General features: G+C 45.8%; 2 protein-coding genes across 9 annotated transcripts in view; one reads left to right on the forward strand and one right to left on the reverse strand.

The window, feature by feature from the left end:
* Positions 1-234: 234 nt before the first annotated feature.
* On the forward strand, positions 235-8838 carry DYNC2I2 (dynein 2 intermediate chain 2). The gene is made up of 9 exons (XM_067309246.1): positions 235-448; positions 1092-1346; positions 2066-2175; positions 4174-4331; positions 4864-4973; positions 6053-6220; positions 6642-6874; positions 7672-7829; positions 8428-8838. Exons 1-9 carry the CDS (start codon positions 371-373, stop codon positions 8664-8666), a joined length of 1509 nt encoding a protein of 502 aa, XP_067165347.1. The 5' UTR covers positions 235-370; the 3' UTR covers positions 8667-8838.
* SPTAN1 (spectrin alpha, non-erythrocytic 1) overlaps positions 8835-18495 on the reverse strand; it is a 53260-nt gene continuing 43599 nt past the window's right edge. For 6 of the 8 annotated variants that reach the window (XM_067309237.1, XM_067309244.1, XM_067309243.1 and 3 more), the window contains 12 exons: positions 18253-18412; positions 17909-17985; positions 17535-17744; positions 16982-17278; positions 16347-16459; positions 15475-15492; positions 12268-12322; positions 11557-11753; positions 11097-11150; positions 10448-10594; positions 9951-10098; positions 8835-9160 (listed from right to left, as the gene is read on the reverse strand). In XM_067309237.1, coding sequence (XP_067165338.1) covers positions 9035-9160; positions 9951-10098; positions 10448-10594; positions 11097-11150; positions 11557-11753; positions 12268-12322; positions 15475-15492; positions 16347-16459; positions 16982-17278; positions 17535-17744; positions 17909-17985; positions 18253-18412 — 1602 coding nt within the window. In that variant the 3' untranslated portion in view covers positions 8835-9034. The remainder of the gene's footprint in view (positions 9161-9950; positions 10099-10447; positions 10595-11096; positions 11151-11556; positions 11754-12267; positions 12323-15474; positions 15493-16346; positions 16460-16981; positions 17279-17534; positions 17745-17908; positions 17986-18252; positions 18413-18495) is intronic. The other 2 variants (XM_067309245.1, XM_067309240.1) reach the window with 1 other exon arrangement.

An 18495-nucleotide genomic window follows, 5' to 3' on the forward strand; every position in this document is an offset into this window, starting at 1 on the left:
CGCGGGCCCCGAGCAGGCGCGGCGCTGGCTAACGGCCGCGGGGCACGGAGAAACCCCTGCCGCCAACGCTAGAGCGTGCCGCCCCCTCGGCCTTCGCAAAGATGGCGGCTGCGGTGCCGGCCCGGTGCCCGCAGCCTGGCCGTGCCCCTTCCCGCGGCGAAGCTCCCGCCCGCCCAGCGCGGAGCCCCGCGCCCTTCACCAACATGGCACCCGCCCAGGTCAGTTACCGCCAGGAGGGCCAGCGGCCTTGTCGCTCGGGGATGACGTCATCCCACGGCGCCTTCCCCGTCTCCATGGGAACCGGCGGGGCTGGCGCCTGCGGAAGCTCGTTGGGGGCCGCGTGACGCCGCGACCCCCGCTCGCCGCCGCCATGTTCGCGGACGGGACGGCGGGGAGCGCCGACGTGGGGTCGCTGTGGAGACGCGCCCGGAGCGCGCGCTGCGAGGCGGTGAGAGGCCCCCGGGGCGGCCCCGGGCTCGCTCCGCTGCTCTTATACCGCGGGCCCGCTCCTTCTCTCCTCCCGCTGAGGCGTCAGCGGGCCCGGCCCGGCCCGGCCCGGCCCGGCCCGGCCCGGCCCGGCCCGGCCCGGCGGGCGAAAGGCCCCGCTGCGCCTCCGCGGCCCGGCCCGGACAGCTCCCTCCGCGGGAGCCCGGTCCCGGGGCAGAGCCCGCAGCGCCGCCGCCGCCTTCTGCCGCTCTGCGGGTTCCTAGTTTAGCCCCTTCTTGCAGCGGTGGCAAATACACGCGCAGCCGCTGCAGAACCCGTTGCGACCCCAAAACACAGCCGCTGTCATCGTGCTCGGCTGCAGCTTCTGAAGACTCGCTGCGTTTCGCTTTCCTTTTGCTCATCCTCCCCGTCCCGCGTTGCAGAGCACGCTGCCCGTGTTTAACTAGTATCGAGGAATCTCTGTCTCATGCTGGATGATGCGAAGGACACAAGTACATAACCAACATCCAGGCAGTTACGCCCTGCTTTAACTGTGACCCAGAGATGCGCAAATATGTTTGAATGGCTCTACAAAGTGACAAAGTGTCTTGTGCACCACTCTTTCTTTCTGTTTGGATTTTAGAGTGCCTGTCTTCTTTTACTAGAAAAGCTGCCAGACTGGGGAAATTTCAACAGCAGAAGCTGCGGTACAGTCTCGTACGAGCCAAGATGCTGGTGTGCAGACTGATCAAAGTAAAGATGCTGCCCAAGACTTCCAGCAAGAAGTCCAAGTAGATTCCGCTCACCTGTTATCATTCCTTCAGAGAGTGGAGGATGTTGTTATCAAAGAGCTAAATAAAAACTGGAAAAGTCATGCTTTTGATGGCTTTGAAGTGAACTGGACAGATCAGAATGAAACAGTAAGTTGACAGAATTCAGATCCTTGTCATTACCCAAGCAGAGCTGGTTGCAGTGGCTCTAACGCGTTAGTTCTGTTTCTTACTACTAGGATTGTTCTTGCCAGATTTTAATAATTAGAAATTTCTAGTTTTTTTCTCCAGCTTTTTCCTTTGCTTGCAGGATGACCTTGCTTGGTAAAACTGTTCTTGCTGTTAGTGACTGTGTTGCAGCAGCTTTGTGAGAAGGAAGCTTCCAGTTGGTGTAGGCTTACCTTCAGTTTCCGGTAGCCCCTTTAGAGTTTGCCAGACTAGTAGTTGTCTAGGAACAGTGGAAGTCAGTGATTTGGCAGCTCCTCCTATTTGGATTATATTTGTTTAGTGTACAGTGCTCAAGAGCGGAGGCAGTTTGGATCTGTCTGTACATGTTGGTACAGTCATTTTCAAACCATTGCTTGTTAAGCTCAGTGAGTGCGACAGGCTCCCGTAAGACCTTACTGCCTGGCCTTCCAGACATGTCTTGCAGCCCCCGAAGTGTGCAGTCTGTGAACGGTAATTATGAAAGGACGGTTGTTCTGGTAGGGTCATGTGGAGTTTATTTCTCCCAGTAGGAACTGAGCTTTTTTTTCACTTATATATCTATATGCTACATAGGGTTCTGACCATATGATCATATGCAGCAGCAAAAGAGAGATCCTCTCTGTGTTCAGAGAGATTCAGTGCTGGGATTTGATCTCTCCTAGGTGTTGTGTTTGCATAAGTTGTCATACCCAGAGGCTCAGGATCAAAAACTACAAGTCACCAGTGTCTCGTGGAATGCAACAGGATCTGTTGTTGCGTGTTCGTATGGCCGGTGAGTATCTAGATGGATTGAGAGTGACTGAGGTTGATGTGACATTCCAGGCTGACCTGAGTTTTAGATATGTTCATTTTGTCTACAGTAATAAACCAGATATAGATACACCTATTCACATTGAAAAGCTTAATCCATATTCAAAAAACCCAAGTCTCAGAGCAATGTTAAATTATTATTATTATTATTATTATTATTTATAAAACAGATACATATGCTCTTACTGATTTGTTTCCAGATAGATTCTGTTTGGAAAGAAAATGTAAAGAGCAGATGCACTCGCAAATATATGTGGGTGAGGTTTGGAAGTACACACTTATCTTCACTGAAGATCTTGTTGTTTTAATGTGGTCTCTTAGCGCATTAGATGCACCTGGCATCTTTTCACATATGCGCCTAACGCCATGGACATGTGCTAACAATCATTTAAGAAGATGTAGGCCCTCTCTAAAATGAGAGTTGGACAAAACATTCATCTAATCCAAAAGGTATCTTTAGCAGTGTCTCTTTTCTGTGCCTTGCTGCTGCCCTTATTCTTTTTTCCTTCCACTACTGTTTTCTTAGGCTAAAAGCCCCCCCAAAAGAGTATCCGTGAGTGAATGTGTAGGGAAGAATAAAACAGGGCAAACACGTATGGTACTTGCCCCTTCTACTCTCCCAGCCTACAGCTATTTTCAAATTAGAATGTGGTTTCTGCGTGCATGGTTACTCTCGGTAGACTTCCCTTCCCTTCCCTGAGCAGAGAGGTGCAGTCTCTCTATGGATCTGTGTAAGCTTTTAGAATCTGCAACATCCTTTAATAGGGAGTTTCACAAATCAGCTACTCATTGCATGAGGAATTGCTCTTTTTTTTTTTTGGCTATCTATCTCAAACACTCCCTCAATACAAGAATTAGGAGCATCAAATAAAGGCAGTGGAGGTCAGGCTCAGAACGGCTGCTTCCTGTCCTGGCCCCTCGCTGTTCTGTGGATCTCTGTCCTTCATGTCGTTTCCTTGCAGCAAGATGAGACACCATGTCAGTGTAGCACTAATGACAGAGCGCATGGAGATCCTGCAAGCAGGCCCTCTGCCAGCAGCTGCCCCGAACCACCTACTTACCATTACCCTTACTTGTCTGAACAACTTTGCAGATACGCTAGCTCAAAGTACCTTCGTCTGGGAAACCTTTAGCTTCAGCAAATGGGTAACACCATGGGTATTCACTGGGCTCTAGAGTGGTAGACGTGCAGGTGTCTTGTTACTTCTGCTCTGGGCAGATGGCTTGTCGTAGTCGTTATTTTGGATTTGTTCTGTCCCTTGTCAAAAGAGGGTTACATTTTGATAAGTGTGCAATGAATGAAACAGCTATGAATAACAAAAGAAGTAGAGTGGCAGATGTCTTTTAGAATCCCCAAATGAAAAGATTCATGAGAGCCACTTATTTGTGACAAACAAGTATTGAAATTTGTAGAGCTGGAGTGCGGAGCATGATTAGTGTGCGGTAACCAACATCATTTGGTGGTTGTGAAGAAAGTTCTATGTTTCTGTGCAGGCATCCAGACTTCAAATCATGCTGCTTATCTCAGGCCAGGAAAGACTCTGTAAGTCTTTTCAGCCCTTATCAGTCCTCCAGGCAAGACATTTCCTCTCTGTGTATTCTCAGATCCTGGACTGAGAGATCTTTGGTCTCTTTGGATTTTGATTCTAAATATTCATAGCAACTTTCTGTAATGTGCCCCTTAGATTGTTCCCATTATTTGAACAGTTAATTGATCTTGGAATAGTGAATCATACCTGAGATTTACTTGCAGGCACTTTGCCCTGTAGGTGCACTGACATGTACTGTAAATATACTAGCCTGCGAAGAAGTTTCATCACCTCATGATCTCTTGACCTCAGTTTTCCTTTTACCCACAAAATAGCACGTGCTTAAATGATGACTGGAACATACCAGAGCTCCTCTGGCCTGGGAGCCTGGCTGTAACACACGAGATGAGATGTAGCCTTCTCTTCTTCAGGTTGGACGATGGGGACTGGGCCACAGAAAAATCCTATGTTTGTACCTGGAATCTGGACAGAAGAGGGTTGAATCCCCAACGTCCTGACCTAGTGGTGGATGTTCCCAGTTCTGTCATGTGCGTGGCTTTCCATCCCTCCCAGCCTTCACTGATCGTTGGTGGGTTGCTCTTGCCTTAGCTCTTACTTGAAATGTTCCCATATTTCCTGTAGTTTGGATCTTTTTCTTTCAGCTCAACTTAAGATTTCTTGCAAAAGGATGGAACTAATGCTCACTAATGAGCCTAAATGCATTGTTGCTTGTTGCTTCTGGACCCTGGGACTTACCTCTTTTTCAGTGATGTCTGCCTTGATATCATCTCAGAGAGAGGTGGTAAAGGCCAGTTCAGCTCTGGTTGTAAGTAGGAAGAATGTACTTATTTCCGTAGTGATGCATCTCTTACACCAGAGCTGACTGTGCCCTATACGGCTGCCAGGCCCCTGCCTGTTCCCACATTCATTTGTGTTCCTGTGCCTTTCTGCGCAGGACTGTGCTTCCCAGAACTCTGGTCATGCTCCCTAGCAATCCTAAGCAACAAAAAACATTATCCACAGCTCTGTTCTAATAACAGCACAAACTGCCCATTGCATTATTCATCTTGTGCACTGCTAGACCTTGCTTACGTTTTTATCGGTATCTTTGTCCTTTTTAGGTGGCCTTTTCAGTGGAGAAGTGATGGTGTGGGATACCAGCAGACTAGAAGACCCCTTGATCTTGAGGACGGGGATGACAGATGATACGCACACTGATCCAGTCTATGAGGTAACAGAATATCCACAGCAGATGTCGCTGGGGAAGGAGAGAGCTGCCATTGCTGTTTCGTTCCTTCAGTTCTTACACAACTTGCTGCTGCTTCACCTGACGCTCTCAGGAGGGCTGCTGCGTTTCAGCAGTTGTGGTCTCTTTTGGTGGGCTCAGTGGGCTATTTTTTTCCCCAGATCTAGACAGAGCCGTGCCACTGAACCAGTATTTGCTGAATTGGACACTTTACCTGTAAAAATAACTTCTCACTGTTCAGGATAAATGAGGAGTGGGCCCATTCCCATGTTGTAACTGTTTAGTGGCACAGATGAAGCCAATATATTTGCAAGTCTTTTGAAGGTACAAGCAAATTAGCGCTGATCCTTAGTTGAGCACTTAAAGCTGCACAAAGGGTCACTATTTGTTCTTACAGTCTGACTTCACTGGTAGTTTAACTGAACCTTCAGACCTCCCTGACTTACACCCGAGTGCAAGCTGCTGATTCTTTCCTGCTAGCTAAAATTATCTTCTCGTTTTCAGGAGCACTTAATACTTCTAGGTTTGCTCTCCTACTGCAAACTGCTGGCTTTTGTTCTAACTGCCCTAGGATCTTAGTGTTGAGGCAGTTTACTTAGAACTTGAAGGACAAAATTTGCTAATGGTTAGTCTGAATTAAGGGGTTAGTTTAAAAAAAAAAAAGAAAGAAAGAAAAAAAAGGTAGTGCTTTCTGGCCCTCTTTGGGGTACTGTGACTTTGGAGCTGTCTCTTTAGGCAGGCTCTGTATTTCCTCATCTGAAAGTTGGGAAAATGCAGTTTATAGCTGGGCAAAAGTGCTATAAATATCCCGTTAGAAAATGATGGCAGGTGAAATGCAGAAATCAAAATACAAAATACAGCCCTCAACACTTGAACACATTTCTCTCCTAGCATGTGTCTGTGTGCAAGCGCCTCCCAGAAGCTGGTCTGATACCAAGCTTCCTGAACATCACCTGGCGCTGTTCCTGCGTTGTCTTGCTGGGACAGCGGACGGCAGGTTGCTGAGCAGGCGCATGGCGATTCTGACAGTCCCCCTCCTCCTGAACGTGTTGTGTTTGGAGCAGGTTAACTGGTTACCAGATGCGAAGCACAGGAACCACTTTCAGCTGTTGAGCGCATCCACAGATGGAAAGATCCTGGTGTGGCGAGAGGAGCGAGACAGCCGGCTGGCCTTGGCCGAAGGATTTGCCCTGGTGGCTCAGCAGATCCCTCGCAGCATTCAGCTGAAGAAGGTGAGTTTGGCAGTTCAAAGAGGGCTGATTTGACAAAAAAGCACTCAGTAACTCTGGAGCCCAGTGGCAGAGCATGCTGTTCACATGAGAAGGGCAAGGCAAAGGCCTTTCTGAACAGCCACGCTAACCCTTGATCCCCATCTCCCTTCTCATACTGAAACCACTCCTTGGAAGACTGGCGACAGCCGATTCTAAAGCAAAGCTGCTAGGATAGAAAAAACACTTGTTTGCTTGTAATAATTCACACAAATCCCCTTGTTGGAGGATGCTGTAGGGATTGAAGGCTGAACAGTGCTACAAATATCAGAGCTGGTGCAAGTTGTGCCGCGAACAGCTCACTGGGTCCTTGACAGACTGGTTCATACCACTGTGACTGCACGGGTGCTACCCTGGAGACTGTAGATTTGTCTCTTTCTTTTAGCTTGCACGGGGAGAGGCTGCTGTGGGCGTCACCTCGCTCTCTTTTTCACACTTTGATCCCCGCATGTTTGTTGTCGGTGTGGAAGGCGGCTATTCCCTGCAGTGCTCCACAGCAGTAGAGACTGAGGCGCTCCACCGGACAGGCAGTTCTGTTCCCCTCAGGGCCCCAGCAGAGCTCGCCTTCGCCCCGCACGGCGGACCAGTGTACTCCGTGAGCTGCTCACCCTTCCACAGGCAAGTGCTATAAAAGCACACTGGTATTACAAGTTACTGGCTGGCTCTAAACATACCTTTTTCAGGTGACCCGGGGGGTACAAGATCCAAAAAAGGGTCACCTGGCATCTTGAATTTGACAAAGTAACTTCCCATGGCAGCAGAAACACAGTTATTAGTGCTGGTGAAGCTGCCCACTTGACTGGGCTCCATGGAGGCAGAACCCGAGTAACACCAAATAGTGTTTCCACTCAGGCCACTGTAGACCATAACACTTTTCTTTAGGATCCTTCACGTTGTGTTAATACTAAAGAGCAATTTGAAGTCAAGGGAAGGTGCTGAAGAACAGTAACTTACTTCATCAGTGCTAAAGTGATGTGCCCTTCACAAATCTTACTAGTAGCTGCCTGACTTTAAATTAGAAGTTCACATCTCTGCCTGCAGTTTACCCACCATCCATTTAAGAGGCCACAAACCATGCTGCCAGCCCAGGTTTGCATTTAATTTGCATTAGACAAACACGACTAACAATGGCTCTCTCTAGATCAGCAGTTCCCAGGCATCTCTGGCCCACAAACCACCATCAGTACTCAGTGGACAACGTGAGCCCTCATTAAGCTTAATTGAAAGCACTAACAAAGCTATGCTTCTGCAGACCAGCTGTAGGCCACATCCCAGAGTACAGCTTAGGAACTGCTGCTTTAAGAAACACACATTCAGACCTTTAAAAACCAGTAACACCAGCCCAGGTCATGCTTCTTGAGTTTTACTCTATAACCTTATACCACAGCCTGTAAAGTGTTTCTCCATTTTTCCAGGAATCTCTTTCTGAGCTGTGGGACTGATGGACACGTTCACTTACATTCCATGCTGCAGGCACAACCCCTCCTTTCTCTTCAATTATCAAAAAAATACCTCTTCTGTGTACGGTGGTCTCCAGTACGACCACTGGTCTTTGCAGCTGCTTCTGGGGAAGGCAAGTATCTGTAGGTGCCTATTCTTAGACAGGATGTTAAGGTTTTGTGCCGGATATTTCTTAATTAATACAAGTCAATTGTACTGATTAGCACTTTCCACTGAGGGTAATCACCATTGTTTGTACCACGCCATTAGTATAATGGAGTCATTTCTAACTCCCCAAGACTTCAGTAGCAGTTATTTTTCGGTTTTGATCATACCTTTATTGCTATTGCCACAGCTGTTCACTTGTAGGTGTATGGACTGTAGCTAAAACTTATTTTCAGCTTTCTTGTTTTTGGCATTTGCTTCTACTACTAATAGTTTAAAACAAGACCTTCTTAGAAAGTTGGCCCAGATATATTTGAGTTAAGGAATGGACATTTCACAGAACTTTGGCAAGCTAGTTTCAGCGCTCTCTGCCAGTGGAAGGAGAAGTCTGCACTGTCTTGCAGTGATGGCAGGTGTCAGTCACAGTCTAGACCCCATCAGAGGGAACAGGTCAAAACAAAACAAACCACTACAAGTGCAAGACTAGGGAATTTCTAATCTACTGTTCTTAAATACAAAGGCTGTTACACCATACAGATGTAATGATAAGTATTTGTGTTTTAAAGGAGACGTGCAGCTGTTTGACTTCGAGAAGAGCTCCCAGAAGCCTGCCGTTTCCATAAAGCAGACCACGGGTGAGAGCCCCGTGTACTGTTTAGAATTCAACGTCAAGCAAACTCAGCTCTTGGCAGCAGGAGATGCCACCGGTACAGTCAAGGTCTGGCAGCTCAGTTCTGACTTTACTGAGCAGAGACTCAGGGAAATGAATCACCTGGAGCAGCTGGCAAGCGAGGTCACAGACTGAGACAGCAACATAACCAGCTCTTTGAAGCCTGTTGCAACTCTGACTCCAGGAAAAGTTGCCCCTTTACCTCGTCCATAGAGTTGGCCTGTAAAACACACCTGATTATGACAGCTGGAGTTTCATTCAAATAGCAGCTGAATTTGTATTTAACCATTAAACACAAGATGATATATTTGGACCAATAACTTTTATTGAAGCACACTGCAATATTTTTGTTTTCCCTAAGAGAGTTTTAAGCTAAGCAGTTTAAGGTTACATCATAAAGTAACATTGATTATTGTAGAGCACAAAGAGAGAGAGACGCATGCAGAGCTATAGTCGGCAAACGTGAGCATGTTCTTTGCATCTTTTGGTACTAGTGTTTTGTATCAATTCACAAAAAGTGAACGTGTAAATTCTATGTAGTCGTACGAGGAAGGAAGTTCTCTGCCCTTGCCGTCCATGTAGGGCTTCATGTGAGAAATGCAGTAATCGGCTTGTTCCCTGGTCAGGTTCTGAAAGACAAAGACAGCACTGAGGTGGAGACAGGCGCTTTGCGGCTGTAGATGGAGCATTGACAGGCAGCCCTCCTCCCATTCCTAGAGGCAAGCAGCTTGGAGCAGAAGCCACAGCACCAGAGCTATGACTGGCATGGAAATGTTCTGGCTGTTCCTGTTTACACTATTTGGTTAAAGGTTGGAAGGTCTGACCTGAGTCTTCCCACCAAAGAGAAGACAGAACAGGTAACCGATATGAGGAAGGAGAGCAACCTCTTTAATTTCTCTGCCAGCTGGTGGGATTCAGACAGGAAAAACTTGATGCCTTGGCAGGGAAATGAGAGGGAGGAGATGTTCATACTGCCTAAGCTTAGATGCTTAAGTTCCTCCTTTGAATCACCGTCTGGAGAAACATCTCCCTCTAGTCTCCCAAACAATTAAAGGAAAGTGTAAGTTTCCGAGGACAGGCACTGTGAATACACTCCCTTCCCAGGCCTTTGAGGAGCTTTTGTTTGTTTGTTTTAAAAACTTAACCCAAGTACTTCTCTCTCTCTCTCTCTCTTTTTTTTAAACTTAACCCAAGTAGTTATTCGGCAGTTAAAGCTTTTCCTCTTCCTCCATATAGCCAAGAAGGCAGCTGGGTAGGATCCCTACCATCACGTCTCCGTTTGGTGCAGAGGACACCTCTGCAGATTCAGAGCTGACTCAACCACAGTGACACGAACCTCCCAGCAATGAGCAAGTGCTGGTCTTTGTGCACAGAACGCATCCATCCGTTCCTCCCCGGTGGGCCACAATCAATACTTACCTGGTAGAGTTCCTCCTTGGTCACGTAGGGCTTCCCCTCCGAGCTGAGAGCACGGAAAGCGCTCTCGATCTCCTCACTGGATTTCACATTCTCTGTTTCCCTGCTGATCATAAACGCCATGTACTCCTGCAGCGAGACATGTCCATCCCTGCCGGTGAAACAAACAGCATGTGAACGCTGCCATCCAGTAATACTCAGAAGACACCACTTCCGGACATACCCTTTTGAGAGCAGATTTAGCTGTTCTGGGAGCAGTGAAAAGTCTAACACAGGAGATTACATCAACTCCATTTCCTAAACTAAATTTCTCTTTCACAAGTGTCAGTCTTAGCTTCATGGAGACCTTTTTACATGAACCGGTATGAAAACAACCATAGCCTCTCTGTAACAAGGGGAAACCAAAGCTCTCAGCCTGTGACAGACTTTGCAGCCAAAACCACAAGTGATACTGATACAACATTTTGCAAAAGAAAAATAAAACGTCCCAATTCACATACCTGTTAGGATCTACGGTGTCAAGAATAGACTCAAACTCTGGGTCCGGCTCTCCTTCCTCAACCATAGGAAGGTCGTATCCGAGAGAGCGCAAGCAAGACTTAAACTCTTGGTGATTAAGACGGCCAGATTTATCCTTGTCAAAGTGCCTAAAAACACAAAAACAAAAACTCATGCGTTTTAAGTGTCAGTCTTTGTAGTATTTGACTGAAAGCTACACAGCGGGCTGAAAACGGGAACAGATTATAACCAGTCCACTGTTCTGGACAGATGTGTTTGAATCAATAAGCTTTTCATATCTAACATATGTAAAACATAAGCACAAGTTCTTTACATTGCTTAAAAAGCAGCAAAAAACCCCAGCTGTATCCCCCAGCTGGGATACCTTGGCATTGACGGTTCCTTCACCACTGTGCCCACAACCGAAGAGTGTGGCAGCAGAGCCCCTAGTGTGGCTGCACCAGCCAGCAGCAAGTGTAGCTGGAGGCTCTTGCCATCTGGCAGAGATCAGAGCCGCGCAGCACAAAGCTGAGCAGACAGTAAAGGAGCCGCAAACAGATCAGTCAGTTAACCCTAACTGTGAACAGGGGCCATCCGTGTGCCAGAAATATCTCACAAGCATTCCTCTGGCATGCTTTCCTTGCAACTCACTTGAACATCATGCTGAACTCCTTCAGGGCCTCCTCGGTGACTCCAGTTGTGTTTCTGAAAAAGAAGAAACAAAGCTAGTGAGCAGTTCCTAAATCACAGAACTCCGCTGGAGTTAGTCTGCCCCCAGCCAGCCATCTACATTGGAAGGTGAGGACAAATGGTCAGACAGTACGTTACATCACCAATCATAGCTCAACAGAATCACCAGTTCTCCGAGATGTCATCATTGCTAGTTGCCAACAGGAGCTATTTCCCAAACTCCCAACCGCACCCCTCTGAGGAGGGCCAGGAGATGGTGGAGAGTCTCAGGCTCTCTACACTGCTGTGCAGATTAGTCAGAACATAGGAGAGATGCATCAGCACAGACCGTGCAGAGGTTTATTTTTAGAAAGATGGATGTGTCATCTTCTACCCCCCCTGAGTTAGACACACTTTATACTGCGCAGGGGGTAGGTAGTACCGGGCTTGTATCTGCTGTTCCAGATTGTGCTGCATTCTCATTCCCAGCTGGTCAAGCTGGTCCCACTGCTGCGCCAGCCCCACAGTGCTGTGCTCTGTGTATTTGTTGTCCAAGATAAGTGCCTCTTCCATAGCTGCTCCAAGGTCCTCGATCTTCTTCAGCTGGCTCCTCATAGCTCGAATCTCCTGGTGCTTGCGCTATTAGGAGAGCAAAGAGGAGGTTAGCAAGGAACACAAAAAAGAGCAAGTGTGTTAAAACACAGGCTCGTGTGTGCTCTGTTCTGCTATGACACTATTCTTTTTGTCTGCTGGGATTACATGTTCACACATATATACTGGGATCTGTAAAGTAGTACTCAAAATAATTTCTTCATGCATATTGTTGCTGGAAACCAACAGGGTCTGCAAACGAGTTCTTGAGACAAAAATTCTATTAGGAAAAGTTCTGAAAATACTGTATCCCGTCTGCTCTACACCACTCATTTAGAAAAGAAGAACAAAAAGAAAAACTATGTTAGAGTGCTATTTAATGGCTGGTGATATAAGTAAACATCAGATAGGTAAATAGATAATCCCAACAATCTCTTCGGTATTCAAAAACTGATAAAATCATTTAAGATTTTACCGTATAATTACACATATTTCCATTCCTGCCCTGTGGTCCCAAGTATCTCTTGGGAAAAGTGTTTAACAACAGGTGAGCACTGCTTACCTTAGTGGCTTCCAGCTGCGATTCCAGCGTTCCCGACTCCTCCACCATACAAGACCTAAACACAGAGTCGCAGTGAGAGAGAGCACTTAGCCCGTCCTAAATGGCAGGTGGGGCTTGAAATTAACAGTCCTTCTTACAGCAGTAAAATTCTTCTGTAGATGTTTTAACACTGGTTTTGTGTTTTGCTTGATTCTGACTCATCCTACATAAGGCAGACGCATGTACATCTCGTTTAGATCTCATTTCTTTATGTAGTTAATTTCTAGCCCCATTTGAAAGGCAACGTGATCAGTAGCCACACTTCATGCCAAATCCAAAGCACCCGCTGTATCGGACCCAAGGAAATTAGAAACTCGGTGCAGTCCCGCCCCACTCCACTGTGCTCGACACACACACACACGCACGAACTACAGGTGATTCACTGGAGCTGTATTTGCTGGTTAGATATGGGAGCTCTAGAAAGGAGGGGAAATATGGAAAAAGACCTCTTGAAAACTACTGGTTTGGTTTAAGTGTGATCTTAATAACGGCATGATCACTACAGAAAACTGAAGGCCTCCACGACACCGCAGTGCTGGGCGGAACGTTGCTTTTCCCCTCCCCGCCTCTCCTGTCCTGTGCCCAGAGCAGCGTATCCAGCTTGAGCTCCACACTGAGCCGCTTGGCACACAGCGGCCCCCCACACGAGCAGGTAAAGATCACTGCTTTGATGGTGGTCATGGTCTCCAAGATCCACTCCACATGGACCAGCTACAGAAAGCCTCTGGATGTTGCTTTTTTTCCCCTTTGATCCAAAGCAACGTTCAGCAGCAGTTTTTAAGAACCTCTGTCCTAACGTTCATGGCAGGAGTTCATACCAAAGGACCCGTGTACAGACAGCAAGCGTGGGTGCTGCAGAGATGGGCTGTGCTGTGCTTGTCACCCTGGGGAATTTAAGTCCCTGTCTCTAAACCCAGGTGCTCACCCCCGCCAAAACCTATCATCCTCCTAAACACTCCTGAGCTTCTTGAGAAGGGTTTCAAGTGCTGAATCACCCTGTAGCAATGAAAATGCACCAAACGTCTGGGTGTTTCTCACCGCAGGGTTAAGGCTCAGAACGCAGGTTTAAAGAGATGAAGCGCACACGCCCCCAGCCCCGAGCAGGAGGCTGGGAACCAACTGTGGAAAGGGAAAGGTCAACAGGGAAACAAACCTTCAAGCATCTCTAAGCAGTGAAAGGTTAGTTAGAAGGAGAGCGAGCCTCGGAATTAAGAGTGCATGTGAAAACCAAAGTGAGGTAAGAAAATACGAGGAAAAAACCTTCCAGATAGATCATCCCCAACTTCATACTGATAGACACGAATGACACGACGATACGCTATGCTAGTCAAAGAAAAGAAACCAGGTAAATTCCAGAAAGGAAGAAGAACGAACAGAGGAAAGAACATGCCCAAACATGGCCACTGCAACGGAGCCACACTCCAAGCTAGCACCACCTTGCAGCAAACAAGCAATTACTTAATGAAGGAGAAATACTCAAATACTGGTTGCACGCGCACACACAAATAACTATTTTCACGTAAGTTACGGAAAAGGGAGAGTTGCTAAGAAAAGAATCAAAGCCTTGCAGTTAACTCATTTCCAATTCGTTAAAGGCAACTCTCTCCTCTCCCCCAAGAAAACTTCCCGCAGGCAACGCCGGGCAGCATGCACACCGCTGCGGCACGCCGAGACGCGAGATCTACGTGGGACAACTCTGCTAATCTCGAAGCTTCTCTGAAGCGCTGCCTTCCCTCTAGCCAAAGGCGTCTAAGCCCAGCCAACGCCTCTTAGAGCTAAGCCTGCATTTTTAATCTATTCACGCAGAATTAAGGACAAACCCTGCCTTGCATATCAGTAGCCTGCTGGTAATTTGTTCAACAAAAGCGCTTGGCATACTGATCCTGAACTCTGACCCCGCAGCTTTTAGTGAAGGGCTCCTTTCTATTAGCTCGTTCTTGGATACCAGAACTAATCTACAACATTACTCTACAAAAGAGCAGAGAATTCAGCACCCGTTCCAGGAAAATCTGCTCGGTTCCATTAAACCGTACAACAAAAAAATGGGGCAAATTATTTTTATCTGGCAGAAACAGCAGGACACAAGACACTGCGATTATTCCAGAGCACATAAGCAGCACAGTTATCTGCAAAGAATCCCAGCCTTTTATTACGAAAAGCCTCTCTCCAAGAAAGGCCCCTGCTTCCTCTCCAGCATTATACACAGGGCCAGCACAAGCCTCGGCACCAGGCTCGCAGAGCATTTGTTAACGTTTTACATTATAGCTCATTACAAAGCTTACACTGTGCAGCTGATTTTTAGTACCGAACAAATTTAACTGGAGAGACACCCTTCTCGGAGGGTTTGGCAGTCAGAAGACGTTTCAGATTTTATTCTTTCCACTTTTTGGCAAATAACCAACTCGCATCCTCATCAGGAACTATTCCTGCAGACACAAACGGGCCATTTCATATTTCTTAGAAGTGCATGCGTCAGACTGCCGGCCAACCCAGGCAAGTCGGGGGGTTCACGTTGAAAGGTTTTGTCTGCTGCTATCAAGGTGCCATTTCTTTCTGTGAAGTGAACACCTATTCCGGAGCACAGTTATGCAGCAAGTTAAAAAAGGGACAGTTAATATTTGTATTCTACAAAGTTTTAAGATATGTAATTTCAGTAAAATTCTTCAGAGGATTCTTCCCTCCCCCTCGCAAAAGCCACTCAATAACTTTGGAGCTTGAAATGTTCTGAGCACAGTTAAAACGGATAGGTTTGTTTCACTAAGCAGATCTATGAATGCTGGAAAATTAGGAGTGTCAGCTGTTTCCCAAAGACAAGTGAGTGCAAATTATATTATGTTCTTCCTTATCTCATCAGATTAAGAGCATTTTCTTGTGCAAGCCCCCAGGGAAAGGAAGAACAAAAGTAAGGACTTCCATGAGTGTGCCAGTGGGAACCCATTAATATTATTTCCCAGTCAGAAGTAGAAAAAAGTAATGTCCCTATAGGTTTGTATTCATTTAATCTACTCCAAAATCTTGTTTCATATGTCTATGCACCTCAGCTATGGATTGCTCTTTTCAAATAAAAGGCGGTTCAGTGCAGCTTTCACAAGCAATGCAATGACAGAAGAAAACAGACAGAGCAGAACACATCACCAAATTTTTAAAGATATAAAATTCAATACTAACCCATCTAGCAGGTAAGTCCTGTAGAATGTGAAGATCCAAACATCAGGCAGCAGGACAGAGACAAGACAGTGAGAGAGGGACAGAGATTTGGGTGGGAAGCAAACATCAAAAGTTAAAAATCATATTTATATCTCAGCATTTCATGAAGCCACATACAGAACTATTTGTGAACACAGAGACAGAGAATCACAGGATTACATGGAAACTGAACTCACCTCCTCGTAATCACAACAAATGCATGTCAGCATTGGCTAACAGTAGTGTTTGAGCACGGCTACCTCTGTTTTCTACAAACATGCTTCTCAGTTCACTGCAGTTCTTAGTCTTGAGATATTTTATTTCCAAAGCAGTTGTTAAATCTTTACTGCTTCTCCCCAGGCACGGATATTATTAGACAGTACCCTGGATAGGCATTTATAATGTAGTCTTAAGCTTTTTTCATAGTCTTTCTCTATTGAAGCTCTAGGGAGATTTCTATTGTAATAATCAATACAGGGGGAACGTTAACAGAAGTACCACTGGCACTTTACACAGTCTGCTTCTAGCTATTTGTTTTTTCCCCTGATTGTACTGCAGACTAGTTCAGGAATAACTGGAGAAGAGCCAAGTCCTGGATAACTGGAATCACTGCAGGAAAACGAATTCAGAAGCAAAAACATGTTTATAGCCTTGTGTTTCAGGGGTTTCCTCTAACTGCTCCTCCTGCAAATCCTAGCTGCAGGAAATGAACAAGTGCTCAAGAGCTCCGTTTTCAGCAGGAGACACTTACAACTTTGATTGACCTTAGATGTAAGATAGATATGTATGGAAGATGGATACAAATATTATCCGAGGAATTCTCAAAGGGCAGCTCCTCACGAGACAAACTATACCTCGTCTCCTGAATCCACTGATGGAAAGCATTAGCATGCTGAGCAAACTCCTGGCGCAATTTGTCATTTTCTTCCTGCCTTCGCTGTTCCTTCTGCAGCTCCAGTTCACGTTCCTGAGAAACAAACAATAATAATTTCAAATGGGGAATTAATGTGATTATCTTCACCCTGTAACAAAAAGCAGAACTAAGAGCTGCATGCGAGTGCAATTCTGAAGCTCAAAGCAAGGCTGAGGACTCAGAGATTGTCTTGGATAGCTAGACAAAAATCTAAAACTACAACACAGAACATTCCTACTGAAGTCTCGAGAATTGGAACTCACGTAGCAGTTACATTACTGAATAGTAAGGATGTTAGATTTATCTTACAATTAGGAAGTGAGGGACGTGTTTTGTTTCCTTTTAAAAGGATACAAATGGAAGACTGAAAATGACTGAACAGCAGCACAAGTATACAGGTAATGGAAATTCTTCTTTGCTCCCAAATTTAGAGATATTTCCATTTGTAGGGTTTTGGGTTTTTTTTGATTGTTTTCTCTCCTCTGAGTGCTGAGCTCTTCTACTGACTATCTTGGAAGGACAACTTCCAGGGAAGACTTGAAAGGTCATAAGCTATGAAAATTCTCTTTGACTTGCCTTGATGATTTTCTGCAGATTCCGCCAGGTTTCTTCAAGAGCCTCCATAGTAAACCAAGTATATGGGTTGGAGGCTACACGGAAGCTCTTGATCTGGCGATCAAGCTCAGCCAGCTGGTTGAAGTCAGCTTGGGCAGAACTGAGCGAAGAACGGAAAGCATCATGAGCTTCTCGCAGTGCTTTGATTTCTTCTAGAGAGTTACAGCGCACAGGATCTGTCAGGTCCTCTTCAGCATTCTCAAACCAGCTGTTGAAGGCAGATGCCTTCTTTGCAAAAGTCAAGAACAGATCCTCAACCTTGAAAAGAGAAAACAATCCAGTTATTCAGTTATGCAGTAATGCACTATATGAGATGATCTGCAGTTAACAAGCATAAATGATCATTTGCCTTTATTACTCATTTCTTGCGAGTATCTCAAAACTTATGAATAATTCCTGTCTCCACAGTCACTAGCTGTAAATGAAAAAGCTGTATAAGTTGACAGCGTTGTAAGTTTTTTTTTCAAAGATGACAATTAGATTTTTGTAGCCACGAGGTCTGGGCGCTGCTCACCTTTCTGAAATGCTCCTGAGCCTCCAAGAGTTTCTTTTTCCTAGCAGCAGAATTAGCAAGCAGCTGATTCCAGCGTTTCATCAAAGAAGCATGCCGAGCCTCAATGGCCTTTGACTGGATATGTTTGGCAGCTAGTAGCTGGTCTTTCAGTGCAGTGATGTTTGCAATTCCCTCCTGCTGGAAAGCCTGAAGTCCAGCATCAAAAGTTTCCTGTAATATTAAAAAAGAATGAACTATTTTAGATTGAAATATATACAAGATATAGGAATGGTTAAACAAAAATGCAAATATAAATGCCAAATTTTTGTATATTCCAGAAGCATTCACATGTTCTTTCCATCACTTACAAGGCTGGAAGCAGCATTTGCACTAACCTGTTTGGTGAGTAGTGTCTGTACAGAGGAGAGGTCACGTCCATAATCATCTGTCTTCAGACTGTTCTCCTTCTCACCTGGGAAATGAAACAAATTAAATAAAAACATCAGCATCTCTTCTTTCCAAATGTTCCCTCTATTCCTAATCGGGGAAAGCCTCATGGTCTAATGACATAATTACCCCCAACAACATAAAACAAAGCATCAGGTATAGCACTGCTGAATACTTTGGGTTTATGTCTCCTCATTACAACAGCAAGCGAGAAGCTATCTGAGATCTTTTGGAATAAAGGAACATCTCAGTTCCTTTGTGACAATGCCCTGTGTCTCAATAGAGGACATACCTATCCATGACTCTACTACATCTGCTTTCCAGTTGAACTGGAGGAAGGCAGAGTTCTCATCCAACTTGGCCTTCCTCTGAGCTGCTGCCTTCTCCAGATCTGACACCTTGCCTCTGAGGCCCTTCATCTTGGCGGTAATGTTCTCCTCGTGGTGATTGTTCTACACGACAGGAGGGGAAAAAAAAATTACTATGTGATCTTAAGGTCCTCCAAGGCATGTCAGTGACAGAGCAAGCAATTCAA

The sequence above is a fragment of the Apteryx mantelli genome, chromosome 21 (assembly GCF_036417845.1).
Source record: "Apteryx mantelli isolate bAptMan1 chromosome 21, bAptMan1.hap1, whole genome shotgun sequence".
Classification (NCBI taxonomy): Eukaryota; Metazoa; Chordata; class Aves; order Apterygiformes; family Apterygidae; genus Apteryx; species Apteryx mantelli.

Coding starts and splice junctions, on each gene's coding strand:
- DYNC2I2 (XM_067309246.1), top strand. CDS start 371: ATGTTCGCGGACGGGACGGCGGGGAGCGCCGACGTGGGGTCGCTGTGG. Junction 4,332..4,863: donor CCAGCCTTCACTGATCGTTG/GTGGGTTGCTCT, acceptor TGTCCTTTTTAG/GTGGCCTTTTCAGTGGAGAA. Junction 7,830..8,427: donor TGCAGCTGCTTCTGGGGAAG/GCAAGTATCTGT, acceptor TGTGTTTTAAAG/GAGACGTGCAGCTGTTTGAC.